The 17,061-nt window shown below is 53.2% G+C and overlaps 1 protein-coding gene across 5 annotated transcripts in view; it reads right to left on the reverse strand.

Moving 5' to 3' along the window:
• Positions 1-10,540, reverse strand: part of EEF2KMT (eukaryotic elongation factor 2 lysine methyltransferase) — a 14,886-nt gene extending 4,346 nt beyond the window's left edge. Inside the window, exons 1-7 of one of the 5 annotated variants that reach the window (XM_012448250.2) lie at positions 10,419-10,540; positions 8,308-8,370; positions 6,321-6,401; positions 5,005-5,106; positions 2,386-2,519; positions 2,038-2,303; positions 743-892 (exon numbers count right to left, since the gene is read on the reverse strand). In XM_012448250.2, coding sequence (XP_012303673.2) covers positions 743-892; positions 2,038-2,303; positions 2,386-2,519; positions 5,005-5,106; positions 6,321-6,401; positions 8,308-8,370; positions 10,419-10,514 — 892 coding nt within the window. In that variant the 5' untranslated portion in view covers positions 10,515-10,540. Of the gene's footprint in view, positions 1-742; positions 893-2,037; positions 2,304-2,385; positions 2,520-5,004; positions 5,107-6,320; positions 6,402-8,307; positions 8,371-9,824; positions 9,981-10,186; positions 10,259-10,418 lie in introns of those variants that run through there. The other 4 variants (XM_021673514.2, XM_012448256.2, XM_012448253.2 and 1 more) reach the window with 4 other exon arrangements.
• Between the last annotated feature and the right edge of the window lie 6,521 nt (positions 10,541-17,061).

Here is a 17,061-nt window from a genome sequence, read left to right on the forward strand (position 1 = left end):
GTGTCGTCCGTGTCTCTGTGTGCAGGCAGAGGCTACTGCTGGTGGATCCGTGCACTCGGCTGCCGGGAGGGGCTCTGCTGAGGAGGGCTGAGGCAAAGGCTGGTGGCACTGGGGGGTATAGGTGTTGTGTGGAGGTGCGAGAGCCAGGCGGCGTGGTTGCAGTCTGCAGGAGCTCGGGGGTCAGCTGGCCTCTGTGTGCCCTAGTGTCTCTGCAGGTGAGATGAGACAGTGACAGCACACCCTCTCAGGTGCTGGCGCTGACATGTCAGGTCTGAGGACAGCGGCCGGCCCACGACAGGGCCGGTTCCCCTTCTCTACAGTCACCCTGCCTGTCTTCCACCAGCGGGGTGCTCAGAACAGTGGCATGGTGGATCTGCCTGCACAGCCTGTGCTCTGGGGTCCTACAGGCCACAGCCTCATCCAGCCCTGACCCTGACTGCCTCTCCCGCCACCTCCATGTGATAGAGGAGGAAACCGAGGCCCAAGGGCTTAGGGAAGCCTGCTCTGAAGCACACAGTAGGGCTGCTGGGCTCAGACCCTCCCTCCCTGTGCTGAGCTGCCTTCCTCCTGCCCCAAGCCACCCATCCCCCAAGCCCTCCCTGCTCACTGGCCTCCGCTCAAGTTCCCCGCATGACATGGGGGTGTGGGGCATCCTAGCTATTCCTCAGCACCCAGTTCTTCCACTGGAGTCCTGCAGGGACAGCTTGTGGCCTTGCAGGCCCAGGCAAGTGTGGGGGCTCACCTAGCTCGGTGGTGAACAGCTGGCATGTCTCTGGGTTTCGGACAGTGAAGGCCACGTAGACCTCAGGTGCCGGCTGGTGCTTGCAGCAGGCAGCCAGCCTCTGTAGGACCCCGACCAGCGACACGATGGCCTCTGGGCAATACAGCACATCTATGGCAAAAACTTCAGGTTACTGAAAGGGACTGGCGGAAAGTTCCAGGTCATGCTGACCACGGCAGCAGGGTGAGGCCAGAGAGGCAGCGGTCATGGGAAACCATGAGATGTCATCTGACCATTTGTGCCATTAGATGGAAAAGCAATTGCTTGGATGAAAAACAAGAACCCTTGGGAGAGAAAGCTGCAAAAGATCGAAGCAAAAGAAAAAAATCTCCAGACTCCTGGTGTTCCTTAAAAAACCAGCTCTGGTTCTCAGCCTGTCTAGAGGGCTTTGAATGACGCAAAGCCTGACTCTGCCATGGACTTCGTGTTTCAGGCATCTGCTGATTTGTCTGCTGGCTTTCAGGGGTGGGCCTGTGTCCCTGGCCACTGCTGGGCCTGTGGTTTTCAGGGCTGGGACCCAAGACCACAGGCAGAGCACTGCTTGACCAGAAAGGGGACTGAGTGTGCTGGTGGGGCAAGGGGTTTTCGGTGGCTCAGCCAAACACCACCTTCTCTCAAGGGCCCCGACCTTGTCCCAGAAGTGGTTATTTTCCTCCTGTGGCCTCTGAAGGTCACAGGGCATGGCTCTGGGACAGAGCCAGCCAGGGCCACAGGGACGGAGCCATGTGGTAACGACTGTAAGGGGAGTATGCCTGTCTCCAACTAGAGGGCTGTGGCTTTTTTTTTTCTGATACGGAGTCTTGCTCTGTCACCCAGGCTGGAGTGCAATGGCTTGATCTTTGCTCATTGCAACTTCCACTTCCTGGGTTCAATTCTCCTGCCTCAGCCTCCCAACTAGGTGGGATTACAGGTGCCCGCCCCCTGGTTGGCCAATTTTTGCATTTTTTAGAAGAGACAGGGTTTTACTATGTTGGCCAGGCTGGTCTTGAACTCTTGACCTCAGGTGATCCACCCCCCTCAGCCTCCCAAAGTGCTGGGATTATAGGTGTGAACCATCGTGCCCGGCCCAGGGCTGTGGCTTTAAGGTCACCTTAAGAGGCACCCCTGTCCTCTGATGTCACCCTGGAGGCCCAGATTCTTCTGGAAGCCCCCTCATGTCCATGCCCTACAGCGTCCCGTTCCCTTTTCCCAGAGCCTGGAGCTGGGTGGAGCAGCGAGCACACTGCCTGTCTAGGGTCCTTGGGGCTGGGCATTACCTGCTGCGATGACCACGTCTGGCTGGAAGGCAGAGAGCTGAGGGACTGTTGTGACATCCCAGTCCAGCTGTGCCACTGTCACCCTGGGGCTGTCTGAGTTGGCAGTGACGTCTGTCTCTAATGAGAGGCCGTTGAGAAGGACATTCCCTCGGAGCTGCTCGAGGACGCGGCTGTGACAGTCGCTGAAGATGTAAGCCTGGGGATGGCACATCTTGCAGATGGCCAGGCCTGTGAGGCCGGTGCCACTGCCAAGCTCTAGGACAGTCCTGGTGGGAGGAAAGGGGACCGTGTCTGCGACTGCACCAGGGCAAGCCTGCCTTGGTGTCCTGTCCTGCACCCCGAGGTCACCTGTGAGTGAATGCTGCCGGGTTCTCGATGGCCCATTCTGCAAGGTAGAGGGCAGCATCCCATGTGACCAGACCCGTGGTGCCGTGGGAGATGATAGCTGTGCTCTCAGAAAGTGTGACTGAGCCTCCGGAGGGCTGCGACGAGAGAGGGTGAGAGAATTAGTCCAGCGATCAGAAGACAAGCGGCTTGGAAGACAAATAGCCATCCAGCACATGGCCAAATAAACCATGGTGGGACCAATCACTACTCAGCAACGAGAACGCCAGCAGCTTGCATGGGCCTCAAGGGCATCACGTGGTGCGAAAGATGCCCATCTCAGGCCACACACCACGTGATTCCATTCATCGAACAATCCTGAGACGAAGGAATTATGGTGGTGGAGCCCAGTTCAGTAGTGGCCAGAGGCCAGGTGTGGCTATGGAGGCGTGGCCGCCTTACAGTGATTCAGTATGCTATGTATTTCCTTTGTGTGGTTTTCTGTATCTGTGTTTTATATATTTTTGTTTTTTTTGAGATGGAGTCTTACTGTGTCACCCAGGCTGGAGTGCAGTGGTGCTATCTCAGCTCACTGCAACTTCTCCATCCCGGGTTCAAGCGATTCTCCTGCCTCAGCTTCTGGAGTGGCTGGGATTACAGCTGTCTGCCACCATGTCCAGCTAATTTTTGTATTTTTAGTGGAGATGGCATTTTACCATCTTGGCCAGGCTGGTCTCGAACTCCTGATCTCAGGTGATCCACCTGCCTTGGCCTCCTAAGGTGCTGGGATTACAGACGTCCCTCTGGCTGTTGTGTGCTGTGTGGATTTTTGTGGGACAAGAAGCCAGAAGACCAGTCAGAAGGCCTCGGCATTTGTCCAGGCCAGCGGAGAGTGAGAAGGAACTGCTGTCCTGTAACGCCCATCTGTCAAGTATTTTTTTTTTTTTTTTGAGATGAAGATTCGCTCTGCTGCCCAGGCTGGAGTGCAGTGGCGTGATCTGGGTTCACCGCAGCCTCCACCTCCTGAGTACCTGGGACTATAGGTGCCTGCCACCATACCTGGCTAATTTTTGTATTTTTAGTAGAGACGGGGGTTCACCATATTGGCCAGGCTGGTCTTGAACTCTTGACCTTGTGATCTGCTCGCCTCAGCCTCCCAAAGTGCTGGGATTACAGGTGTGAGCTACCACACCCAGCCCTGTCAAGTGTTCTTTGAGGACTGGGCACTGTGGGTAACCCCCCAATGGGCACTGAGAAAGGAGAGCTGTGTAGACCTCAGGCACAATTAGTGCTTGAAGTATAACTTACTGCTTACTTATACCTAGCTTATATATATAATCATACTTAGTTCCATATAATCTTATATCTAGCTTATATATCTAACCATACTTAGTTTTATATAATTTTCTATATAATCACGTAACGAATTGTAGTTGGAGCTATACGACACATTTAATGCTGATTTATATAATCCTTCTATATAACCATATAGTACTTTGTAGTAGGAGGAATGCCTAGAGCAGTCACAGAGCAGAAGCAGTACATGGGAAAACAGCCAGGCCAGGACAAGAACCGAAGACCCAGGCGGTAGCGCCCCTGCCTGAAAGGGCACACGCTGTATGGCGGGTCAGGGCCTAGACGGCAGCACTCAGTACCCGCTGCACTGCCGGCGTGGAGCGAGAGTTATTCCCCCTGAAAAGGAGTGGCAGTACCTTGCATCCAGTTCTTGTGGAAAGTAGGCCTCAGGCCTGAACAACCCACGAACAACCGAGGGAGAAGAACCCCTCTGGCGTAATCGCGCCACGGCGGCTGTACACCCTGTCAGCTTTTCTCGCTACTGTGCTGGCTCAGGTCATCCTCCTATAAGATACCTTAGAGAAGGGCACACTGTCAGCTCCCCGCACTGGGTTACAGCATCCTTCTGTAGGAATCCTTTGAAGTCTCCAGCCCCCAGATAAGAAGTGTTGCGCATGGCACTTATTGCACACGGCTCACCTCCTGGCCTCAGTGGCCTAATAGGGGTGGACCCCCTTTTTGTACACGACCCTCTACTACTGTGAACGGCACAGCCCCCTACTGCGTGTGGCCCACCTCTCTAACTAGGTGACCTAATGGGGTGGCCCCATTGCTTGCTACTGACGTGATCATGTATGCCCTATCACTAAGCCTATAGACGACCTCACTCACGACCCTTCCCCCTGCCTCGTACCTAATAAATACAGACAATTCTGGACATTCAGGGCCTCGCCTGTCTCTGCTCGTAGGTGGTGTGGCCCCCTGAGCCCAGCTGCTCTTTTCCAGTCCTTCTGTGTCCTTTCTCTTTATTTCTCGGATCCTGTGACTCAACAGCAATAGGGGATACCCCACGACCCTGTGGGGCTGTGGCCCTACAGGGCACAAGGTCCTCGTGAAGCAGGTAGTGTGTGGCACCTATGGGACAATGCCCAACATCCCCACGACAGATGCTGTTGTTGAAGTGCTAGATTTACAGACAGGGAAACTGAGGCTGAAGGAGCTTAATGGACCTCATGTGTAAGACTGCAGAATGGGTGAGGCAGGATTTGAGCCTACACTCATGTTTTCACTTGTCGGTGCAGGAAGGGTGTCTGGCCTGTGACAGGGAGGAGGGTGCCCTTCTCATACCAGCAAATAGCTCCGGTGGCCCTGGGTGGACTCCTTGGCCATCAGGATCTCTGCCAGTGCCTCGTACAGCTCGTCCAGAGGCTCCATGTGGACAGCCTCGTGCTGGGGGCAGACAGAGTGAGAGTTTGTTTGCTTCCATTCTAATCTGTAAAAATGGCCAGATGATTTTCACCAAGTGTGGAGGGGAGATTTGGGATGGAATGGCATAACACTGGCTAGCTGGCATATAAAATACTTCGCTGGGTGTGGCAGTGTGGGCCAATAGTCCCAGCTACTCTAGAGGCTGACATGGGGGGACTGCTTGAGCCCAGGAATTCAAGGACAGCCTGGGGGAACAGAGACCTTGTCTCCAAAAGTAAAAAAAATAGTTCACTTGGTAGGGAAACCTGGATGGGCGGGCCTTCAATAAGAGGTGTTGAGAGGGTAGGGTTAGGTGTAGTCTAGGGCTGGAGACAAGGATTCTGTGAGAGCCGCCACACGACTGCGACAGAGGGAGAGCTCTGTGTTTGGATCCAAGGTCCCAGATGGAGGAAAACAAAAGGTGCTTTTTTTTTTTTTTTGGAGACGGAGTTTCACTCTTGTTGCCCAGGCTGGAGTGCAATGGTGTAATCTCAGCTCACCGCACCCTCTGCCTCCTGGGTTCAAGCAATTCTCCTGCCTCAGCCTCCTGAGTAGCTGGGATTACAGGCATGAGCCACCATGCCCAGCTAATTTTGTATTTTTAGTAGAGACCGGGTTTCTCCATGTTGGTCAGGTAGTGTCAAACTTCTGACCTCAGGTGATCTGCCTGCTTCGGCCTCCCAAAGTGCTGGAGTTACAGGCATGAGCCACTACGCCCGGCCAAAAGGTGCTTTTAAGTGAGCCCAGGCAGAGTCACGAGGAGGGCGGCCCACGCTGCAGGATGGTGTACTTTTTTTGTTGTTGTTGAGACGGAGTCTCGCTATGCACCCAGGCTGGAGTGCAGTGGTGCAATCTCAGCTCACTGCAACCTCCCTCTCCTGGGTTCAAGCAATTCTCCTACCTCAGCAGCTGCTGTGGAGACACCAGGAGGCAGAGTGAGGGAGTAAGGGAGAGAGAGACCCTGGCCTCCCCTTCTGCCCACCCTGTGCTGCCTCCCATCAGTCACACCCAGATGCAGCCAGTTGCCTGGGGAGGCCCCTGCCATGCCAGGGTTTGGAAAGCAGACCCAGGGCCCCTGGGAAGGACCAGGGCTCCCGCACGCAGGGTGCTGGAGGGAACCCTTCCTGGGAACCAGCCAGGTCCCTGCTTGACAGCCACACTGTCTGGCTACTGGGTGGACACTGCCTGTAACTGACCTTTTTGATGAGCTCTGAGAGAAAGCACCAGGCATACTTGACTGATGGTGGGTGCTTCACACACAGGGGATGCTTCACGGTCTAGGGCAAAGGACAGAATGTTGGTTGCTGGGGAGACCCGTCTTCAGTCTCCTACGAGCTTCACGCAAACACAGCAGAGGCCAAACTCCAGGGTACCGCATCCCTCAGCAATCCTCAACGCTGGATGGACCCAGCGTTCTGGCCCCAGGCGTTCCTCTCGCATCTGAAAGTTTGTCCTAAGATATAAGCTGTTTCCTAAAAATGTTTCCCCTGCAGCAGTGCGGGCCATGGCAGCGTTTCTAATGCTGATTCTGAGCAAGAACACGGGGCATATGGGTCCAAATCACCTCCCTTCCAGGGGAACCAGCGTGAACCAGAGTTTGCAGTAAGGACAGTTGCCGACTGTCTGGCTCCGTGGAAGAGGTGGGAAGGCCCACTCGGCACCTGCTCTCTTGGAGCGTGTGTCCCTGGGGACACGACAGAGGGGAGGGGACTCTCAGGGTGACACTCCAGCTAAAGCCAAGAGAAGCCAAGTGCAGGATGAGTGAGTTCCAGATAGTGGGAACAGCTGGTGTAGGGTCCGAGTGGCCAGGGCCTGGCACCTGGGAGGGCAGAGGGACTGCTGCAGTGTGAGTGAGGACAGGTGGCAGAACAGGAGCTTGGAGGGAGAGGGAGGGGACGGTCACAGCGCCTGCTGGCTGGGAGGGATGCAGATTCTGTCCAAGGGCAGTGAAGTACCCCACACAACACACAGGCCGTTCAGGCTGGTGCTGGATTTTTTATTTTTTTGACACAGAGTCTGGCTCTGTCGCCCAGGCTGGAGTGCAGTGGCACGATCTTGGCTCACTGCAGCCTCCACCTCCCAGGTTCAAGAGATTCTCCTACCTCAGCCTCCTGAGTAGCTGGGCCTACAGGTGTGCACGATTACGCCCAGCTAATTTTTATATTTTTAGTAGAGATGGGGTTTTGCCATGTTGGCCAGGCTGGTCTCGAACTCGTGACCTTAGGGGTGATCCACCTACCTCAGATTCCCAAAGTGCTAGGATTACAGGTGTGTGCCACCGTGCCCAGCCTTCTGCAGGGTTTTAAAGCAGCTCTCCCTACATTTCATGCTTCACTACCTACGAGGGTGAAGCTCAGGGTGAAACTCAGAGCAGGCTGCGAGATAACAACCTCAAGAATCTCCATGCTCGCAGCCCTGACCTACTGGATTGCCCCGAAAATCTTCCCTGCTGTGGCTGCACCTTTTCCACATGGATAATCTTGGTTCACCTCTAGCACCAGAATTCTTAACCGGGGCTCCTAGGATGGGCTCGGTGGTTGGGAGTGGAGGATGTCTGGCTCCCCTGACTTTGTATGCAAAATGTATTATTCTGACACGCTTCTTTCTGGGAGGGAGTCAATTGCTTTGACTTTTCAGAAGGGCTCATGGCCCTTCGGAAGGTGAAGACCCAGGATACATGGTGATCTGTACTTGGTTCACAAGGCCAAGGTCAGACTGTGGCTGGGCTGGGTGGTGATCCTGCCTCTCACCTGCATGCAGATGCACTTGAGTCCAAAACTTACCCTGGGCAAAGCAAGGGCCTGTCTAGGTCTAGAAGAGAGACAGGAGTGGGCAGGACAGGCCTTATGAATGCAAAAAAGAAAGTCTCTGAGCATAAACGCTAGAAGCTGTTTGCAACTGTCATCTCTGTTTTTGCTATGGATGGTTTTAAAAACATTCCCTAGATTCCCTCCTCTCATGCAGATTTTTGTATATTCTGATGTCTTTGTCCAAGTCTTAGAAAACAAAAGAGCTGGAGCTGTCAGAGGTGCTGACACCCACCTGCAGTGGTGATTCAGTGGTTCTGTTCTTTGAACAGGGGTGTTTTTAAAGGGTACAAGCACACCTGTGGTTCTTCTGGCAGGTCTTCCTGGGAGAGTCAGGAGGCAGGGTCATGAGTCCCAGGAACTCTGGGGTTCTTACCTTCTGTAAAATATCCCGCAGCAGCTCAGAATCTGATGAGTCTCTTAATTTTGCTTCTAAGCTCTGTGTGGAGGGGAGAGAGAGAGAAATCTCAAGGGCATATTCACAGGAACATTAAACACGCAATAGAATGTGTTGGCAAAGCACTAAGTGATCTCTCCCTGGGGACGTGGAGCCAGTTGGAAGTCGACGCCACAGCGCCTGAAAGCCTGACCTTCAGATGTCGCAGGGTGCACCTGGATGAGTCACAAGAAGACTGACTCTTGGTCGCTTTAGTCCTGGCTACTTAGCTGCCACCTGGGTCATGGGCCAGCTCTGTGGTTGCACTGGTCAGCCAGGAATTAGCAGCAGAGCCAGGGCACCAAGGTTCGATGGGCTTGTCATCTGAGTTAAAGTGGAAACGGAGAATGTGCCCATAGCAGCCAGGGTTATGCTCTCCTCTTACAGGGGTCTGGAGAACAGCAGCGAGCTTAGGCTCCTGAATTCCGCAGACGGTCTCAGCGGTATGTGACAGAGCAAGGACCTGGCCCTAGTACCCCTCTTGGACCTGTTTTCCCCCACTGCTGGCCCATCCCTGTTCACTCCACTGCAGCCACACTGGCCCCCTTGCTGTTCCTTAACCACAGCTGGCTCGTTCCCACCACAGGGCCTTTGCATATCCTGTTACTCCCCAAGCCCTTCCCATGGCTGGCTGCTTCACCACTCAGGCCCCAGTTCAAATGTCGCCTCTTTGGGGAAGCCTTCCCTGATTTCTGTGCTTTGGTGACTCTTCTCCCCAGTTGCTCCATTCACCATCTCCTTGTTTTATTGGCTTTAAAGCCACTCTTATCTGGTGTTTTCTTGTTTATTCATTTATTTGTTGATTCTCTGGCTCTCCTATGCAAGCAGAGCCTCATCTGTCATGGGTACTGCTGATTTCTGGGGCCTGGCTCATGGAAGGCATTTATTAAACATCTGGAGACTGAATAAAAACACTAGCTAACACCGACATGCAGTTACCATGAGCTAGGCACTGATCCGCAGGCTTTTGTACCCAACCCTGATAACAACCCTAAGAGGGTAGGTATCATGATATCCCCTATTTTACTAATAAGAAAACAACAGCACAGAGAGATGCAGTCACTTGCCCAAGGCCACACAGGGTCAGGATTCGAAGCAGGTAGGCTGTGTCTCCTGGGTCTGAACTCTCAACTACTGCACTCTAAACAATCCCTCTGGCCAAATGTGAGTGATAAATAATAGTACCCATCTCGTGGGTGTCGAGTGTGAGCCTAAGTTAGCATTCAGCGTGGGCATGTGAACAATTATAGTCAATAGTGAGTGGAGACCTATGATGCTATTATGAAGGTTTCCATTTTGGGTTAGAAATGCACATTTTCCTCCAGACCAGAAATGATCTCTGAGTGCTAAATATTTTAGGTCAATGAAATAACACAAATGATTAAGCACCACCCCATAAGATGGGGCAGACCCAGGGAGGAATATACATCCAAACTGACTCATCCGAGTGAACTCACCGCACATGAATTACAAATGAGGCCGGGTGCATTAAGCCCCTGTGTTGGCAGAAGAGAGGCTGCTGCCTGCCGTGCACCTGTGCTGAGAATGGCAAGTCTCCAGGGCGACGGGAGACCACCCCCTTCTCTGTGTCTTCCATCACAGGCGTGAGAGCCTCAGCGCCTGGGCAGATTCTGTGCAATGCTCGATGTATAGATGAGAACGAGGGACAGCCTGTGACCTGGTCACCGCGCTCAGGAGAACGTGGTTTCCCGCGGTCCTGAGAGCACTGACTTTTTAGAATGGGCGAGGGCAGCTGTGTCCCAGTGACTAGAACGACACTGGCTTTAAAAAGTGAAAAAGATGGTGAACTGTCCCCTACCCCGAGCACGAGTCTGCCACCCGTAACGCCGTAGACACTCCCCCGGCCTCCGCAGCCAGCTCGCGGCTCCGGCGAGGCCCCGGGGACCGGGACCAGGACGCGCGGCCCTGACCGGCGGGGGCCCGGGCACTCACGTGGCGGGAGTGCCGGGGGCTTCAGCACAGGGACCCGTCCCGTCTGCCCTGGACTCCCGCGCGCCCAGCGGGGCCTCTTCGCGCGCCCCGCCGCCCACCTGCCAGGGGAAGGAACGCAGTGCACGCGCGGCCAGGAATCGGCGCTCGAAACTCCGTAGCAGGAGCTCGGTGCCCGCGCTCTCCTCGGGCGCCATGACCGGGGCGCGGCCGCAGCGTCGCCGGGAGACCCGGAGGAAGCCCTGGGAGGATAGGAGGCGGGCCCGGGGCAGTCCGCGGGGGCCGAGAGGCGGGGCCTTGGGCGGGGCCAGGACGAGCGTCGTGGGGGCGGGCCCTGGGGCGAGGCCAGGATGAACGTCACGAGGAAGGGGAGAGGGTGGGGCCAGGATGAACGACATGAGGGCGGGGCCTGGGGCGGGGCCAGGATGAGCGTCTGGGGGCGGGGCCCGGGGTCGGGCCAGGACGAGCGTCATGGGGGCGGGCCCTGGGGCTAGGCCAGGATGAGCGTCAAGGGAAGAGGGTGGGGCCAGGATGAGCGTCTGAGGGCGAGGCCCAGGTTAGGGCCAGGATAAGCGTCGTTGGGGTGGGTCCTGGGGAGAGACCAGCTTGGTGGGTCCTGGGGCTGGGCCAGGATAGGGGAATCCTGGAAGCGGGGCTTCGGAAGCGTCCAAGTTGGAGGCATCTTGGAGGCGGGGCCTTGCGTGGGGCCAGGATGAAGGTCCTGGAGGCGGGGATTAGGGCGTGGCTAAACGATCATTGCATCCAGGAGGCGGGACTCGGAGCAGAGTCCTGTAGACAAGTCTTAGGACGGGGCCAAGGGCAGACTTAGAGAAAGGCTCAGGAGGCGGGGCCGGGGCGGGGCGTAGACTAGGTCTTAGTACGTGGCCGTGAGCTGCTCGGGCTCTGGGAGGCGGAGCTTAGGGACGGGCCGAGTCCGGGCTGCGGCCTGCGCTCGGGAGGCGGGCCCTGGGGCGTGGCCAGGCGCTGCTCGATTTGTGGGAGGCGGAGCTTAGGGACGGGCCAACATGGGAAGGGGCCCAGGGTCCGGGAGGCGGGACCAAGTCCCGGCTGCAGGATACACTGAGGCTAGCTCTGGGGCGTGGCCAGGAGCTGCTCGGGCCCCCCCGGTAGGCGGAGCTTATAAAGGGGCTGGTGTGGGGCGGGACCCAGGTCCTGGGAGGCGTGTCGGGGCTGGGCTCAGCGGCCGAGATGGAGCTGGAGTTGGTGTGGGGCCGAGACTGAGCGAGGGGTCCAGGGTGTGGCTCAAGTTCGTGAGGTGTTACCTGGAGAGGGCTTGAGGCAGTCCCGGGAGCGGGGCCGTGGTCGGGCCCCAGGATGAGGAGCTTCGGGCGGGGCCCAGTCCGGTTTTGGGGCCCGGGAGGCGGGGCCGGTTAGGGCGAGGGTCCCTGGGATCGCCGGGTCGGACTTTGGGCCGACGTAATCACTCTCGCAGTTAACTGCGTCTGCAGGAAGGTCTTTTTGGCAGCGGCCAAAGGGGCGCGCGATTGGGTCCGGGAGGCCTTATTCTAGCCCCTCCCCATCAGAGCCAGCCCTCTGGGGCCTGGCGGGAGGGAGCATTCCCCCTGTCCCCCAGCCTTTGGAGCGTCACTCAACAAGCCATTTGTTCGCCAAATACTTACTAAGCGCCTACGATGTGCCTGGCAAGGGAGATGTAACAGAAAAAGCAGGTGTGGTCCAGGCCCTCTAGGGGTTCAGGGGCTCGTGGGAGAAGTAGACATTGAAGTAATTATCACACAAATAAATATAAAAGTACAATAGCGATATCTGCCACGAAGGCGAGCACAGAGAGCTAGGGGGGCTTCCAGGAGGAGTTTTGATCTTGCAGGGAGAGGAATCCGAGGGAAGAGGGGGAGCTAGCTCCTGCGGGTTGGGATGGGGGTGGTGGTGATAGGGAGGTGGGGACAGAGTGCAAAATAACAGCAACAAAAACCCGTAATTATATTAAAGTTATTGTGTCTCGAGTTGAAAGGCAGGGCAGTTAGCAACACAGTTCAAATTTCAGTACTGCCCCCGAAATCTGCACTGCGTTCAAAGTCTAAAACGTTTACCTTAGCAAATCCCTCATAAAACTCCGTTTGGAAGAGTCCTGAGAGCTAATTTGTTCAATATACTTGCAGAAGGTAGATGAGGAGACAGATTGAATCTTATTACCTCTTTCAGATGAGAGGCACTTGAGCCCTGCTCAGCTATGAGAATGAGAGGGGAATTAATTCTAATTGAATACAATTGTTCTCTCATATCTGTTGTTCCCCACCAGAACCAAATGAGCGCAAGATCTGACAAAGAAAAGAGGTTATCTTTTATTTCCCAAACACTTTCATTTAAATAAAGTGGGTGGGATGTGGTTATTGTTGTGTTTTTAGACAGAATCGACGGTTTCTGAGTCTGAGATGTTGTTGCATACACTCTCTCAGTCCCTATATCCTGAGATGAAGTCACCTGAGAATCCACAGCAAGTCCTAAGCAGGGGTGGGTCTGGGTGATTAAGGAAAGTTGGCTTCAGAACTGGGCTGGGGGCACTGCTTTGCTTTTGTTTTTTGATCAGCTCTCTGCCTGCAGGAGACAAGGACAACCAATGGGAACAGGTTAGTTACGCTCATAAATCCGGGGCTTATTTTATTAACTCACTTAATAGCTATTAATTGTCTTTCCTCCAAGGAGAAAAAGGACATAATACGGTCAATGCCATAGTAAGTAACACTATATGATGTTACCCTAAAATATTAGTAAATCTAGGCTGGTTCAGTCTTTCCTGATGCCATAGATGGGAAGCAGATTGAGGAAGGACCCTAGCAGACCAAAGAACCGAGCCATGCACAGAGAAGAAATCTTTTTTTTTTTTTTTTGAGACCGAGTTTCGCTTTTTTTGCCCAGGCTGGAGTGTGATGGCATGATCTCAGCTCATCGAAACCTCTGCCTCCTGGGTTCAAACGATTCTCCTGCCTCATCCTCCCGAGGAGCTGGGATTACAGGCACCCACTACCACGTCCAGCTATTTTTGTGTATTTTTAGTAGAGACGGAGGTTTCTCCATGTTGGTCAGGCTGGTCTCGAACTCCCGACCTCAGGAGATCCGCCTGCCTCAGCCTCCCAAAGTGCTGGGATTACAGACATGAGCCACTGCACCCGGCTGAGAAGAAATCTTTGTCTTGGTGTGCGGGCCCTGTAGAGGTACAAAGGTCATCTATCTTGGATCTGAACCTTCAAGGATCAAGTCGCTGAAGGGATTTTTAATGTCACGTGGATCTCACAGGTGCGGTGTGTTCAGGTGCAAGTGAAGATTAGGACTGATGGTTAAAACAAAAGGTAAAATTCCAGGTGGTGTTGCTCTGGAGAGCAGCATTAGGATAATCTGGTTTCAGTTGCAAGAGTGGGTGTGTACGTGCCAGAACTACGGTAAAGGTTCAACTTGTGGCTTTGAGACTTTCTTTAATAAGAGTAATAACAACCTAAGGCATTTTAACGGTATGGAATGGTTGCCTTTTAGAAATTAAGCTATGGGCATGGAAGTTCAATCAGTACATTGAAGTTTTTCCTTTATCTCTCCTATGGTAAATGGTTGCTGTAGAAAAGGACCAATTGATTTCTTTCTAAAACATTGCTTCAGGGTGTAGAGACCTTTATAGGTCATGTTTCAACTTACAGAAAATTTTTATAGTTCAAATATAAATTACGTTCAATGTGGACTTTGTAATAGAATTTAAGGTTAAGTAAAGTTTCCACTGTCCTTAGGCTGTTTGCAGTGCTCAGCAGGCCCCATGATATCGAGATGGAAGCTATTAAAGTAGGAGATTGGTAGGGATGGGCAGAATAAGGAATACGGGCAGCTCAAGCTAATGATACATTGATTGAGACATAGAAAGAAGAGGGCCAGGTATGGGATAATGCCTGTAATCCCAGTACTTTGCAAGAGGATCACTCGAGGTCAGGAGACCAGGCTGGGCATCAGAGTGAGACCTAATCTGTACAAAAAATAAAAAAATTAGTTGAGCATGGTGATGTGTGCCTGTAGTCTCAGCTACTTGGGAGGCTGAGGTCAGGGGATCCCTTGAGCCCAGGAGTTTGAGGCTGCAGTGAGCTCTAATCATACCACTGTACTCTAGCCTGGGTGACAAGGTGAGGCCCTGTCACACACACACACACACACACACACACACAAATTGTATCCCCTAAAAGATAAATTGGAAATCTTAATCCTTGGTACCCAGGAATGTGACCTTATTTGGAAATAGGGCTTTGTAGATGTAATCAAGTAATGATGAGTCATACTGGATTGGGGTCTGCAGGGGGCGGGTAGATGGAATGACTGGTGTCCTTGTAAAAAAAGAGAATGAGGACCGGGCATGGTATTCATTCCTATAATCTCAGTGCTTTGGGAGGCTGAGGTGAGTGGATCACTTGAGGTCAGGAGTTCAAGACCAGCCTGGCCAACATGGTGAAACCCTGTCTCTACTAAAAATACACAAAGCAGCCGTGGATGGTGGTAGGTACCTGTAATCCCAGCTACTGGGGAGTCTGAGGCAGGAGAATCACTTGAACCAGGGAGGCAGAGGTTGCAGTGAGCCAAGATTGTGTCACTACACTCCAGCCTAGGTGACAGAATGAAACTCCATCTCAAAAATAAAATAGGAGAATGCCAGGTGAAGACAGAGACACAGGGAGAAGGCAGCCATGTGATGGGAGAGCAGAGATTGGAGTGATGCATCTATGAGGAACACCAAGCATTGCTGGCAGCCACCAGAAACCAGAAGAGGCGAGGAAGGATTCTCCCCAGCAGGTTTCAAAGAGAGCGCAGCTTATCCAACATCTCGATTTTGGATTCTAGCATCCAGGCCTGTGAGACAATACATTTCTGTTGTTTTCAGCCACGTGCGGGGCCCTTGTTGTGGTTGTTTTTGTTTTTGGAGACGGAGTTTCGCTCTCGTCCCCCAGGCTGGAGTGCAATGTCATGACCTCAGCTCACCCCATTGCACTCCAGCCTCTGCATCCCAGGTTGTTGTGATTTTCCTGCCTCAGCCTCCCGAGTAGCTGGGATTACAGGCATGCACCACCTCGCCCAGCTAATTTTTGTATTTTTAGTAGAGATGGGGTTTCACCATGTTGGCCGGAATGGTCTCAAACTCCTGACCTCAATGATCCACGTGGGTCGGCCTCCCAAAGTTCTGGGATTACAGGCGTGAGCCACTGAGCTTGGCCTTGTAGTTGGTTTTTTAGACAGGGTCCCGCTCTGTCATCCAGGCTGAGTGCAATGGTGCCATCTCAGCTCCTGCAGCCTCGATCCCTGGGCTTAGGTGATTTTGCCACCTAAGCCTCCTGAGTAGCTGGGACTACACCCTTGGCTAATTTTTGTATTTTCTGTAGAGACAGGGTCTTGCTATATTGCCTAGGCTGGTCTTAAACTCCTTGGGCTCAAGCCATCTGCCTGCCTTGGCCTCCCAAAGTGCTAGGATTACGGGCATCAGCCACCATGCCTGGCCACCCCTGTTAAAAAAGAAAGAATTTCAAGATGATGATAGCAGATTATTAAACCACGATGGGGACTCTTCTGCATCCCTGTGGGACTGTCCAGGTTACATGCCCATGAAGCTGGCCCTGGCTGCTGTGTTATCAGAGTGCTGGGCCTTCTGTGGCATGCAGTGAGGAGTTGTCATGGGTTATCACAGAGTACGATGATGAACTATGGAAGACCCAAAGACCACTCACTCCTTTTTCCGACGAATGGCTGTGTGGTCACACTAGCGACACACAGAACCGCGAGAGCCTCTGTGACAACGCTGAGCCAGATCACTGCGTCTTGCAGAGCAGATGCCCTCTGTACCTCCACTCCTGGTACAAAACCAGAGGGTTTTTAATTGCCTGATTATTAAGAGGCTGTTCTGGCTGCTCCTGTTTCCCTGGGAAGTTTCCCATCTAGCCGCTAGTGAATATTAATTATGGAAATGAAATGTACATTTAACCCAAGAAAATGCTCACTGTAGAGAAATCTCACAGGGCAAGTCGTTGAAAGCCGATTTACTAAATGTCCTCTTCGCCAAATGACCCATTTGCCTAATGACCACTTTGCCAAATGATCAATTTGCTAAAAGCAAATTCGCTAAAAATCGGTTTGTGGGATGTCCTGCTTATCAGTAACTGACAGTCAGACACAGTTTATCCCAGGCTCCTGACGGGATGTGGGACAGAGGAGGGGCTACAAAATAGTAGCAAAACTCCCAAACTTAAAAAGAACAAAAATCCTCCATAATTTGGTGAATTGGTCATACATTTAATTAGTTTTCTACAAAAGGGTCTGCTTCCTGTATGTTTACAAGGAGATCATGGGCAGTGGCTTACAAGAAGAGAAAGGGGCAGGGTGAGGTGGCTTACACCTGTAATTCCAGCATTTTAGGAGGCCGAAGTGGGTGGATCATGAGGTCAGGAGTTCGAGACCAGCCTTACCAACTTGGTGAAACCCCATCTCTACTAAAAATACAAAAATTAGCCAGGTGTGGTGGCAGGTGCCTGTAATTCCCAAGTACTCAGGAGGCTGAGACAGGAGAATTGCTTGAACCTGGGAGGCAGAGGTGGCAGTGAGCTGGGATTGTGCCAGTGCACCCCAGCATGGGCAACAGAGCCAGACTGGGTCTCAAAAAAAAAAAAAAAAAGACAAGAAAGGATGTATATTACCCTGCCCTCCCCGATTTTTCTGTTTTTTAGACACAGGAATTAGAGTGCAGTGGTGCAG

This window comes from Aotus nancymaae, unplaced genomic scaffold, assembly GCF_030222135.1.
Source record: "Aotus nancymaae isolate 86718 unplaced genomic scaffold, 86718_ANA_hifiasm-v0.15.2.pri h1tg000049l, whole genome shotgun sequence".
NCBI lineage: Eukaryota > Metazoa > Chordata > Mammalia > Primates > Aotidae > Aotus > Aotus nancymaae.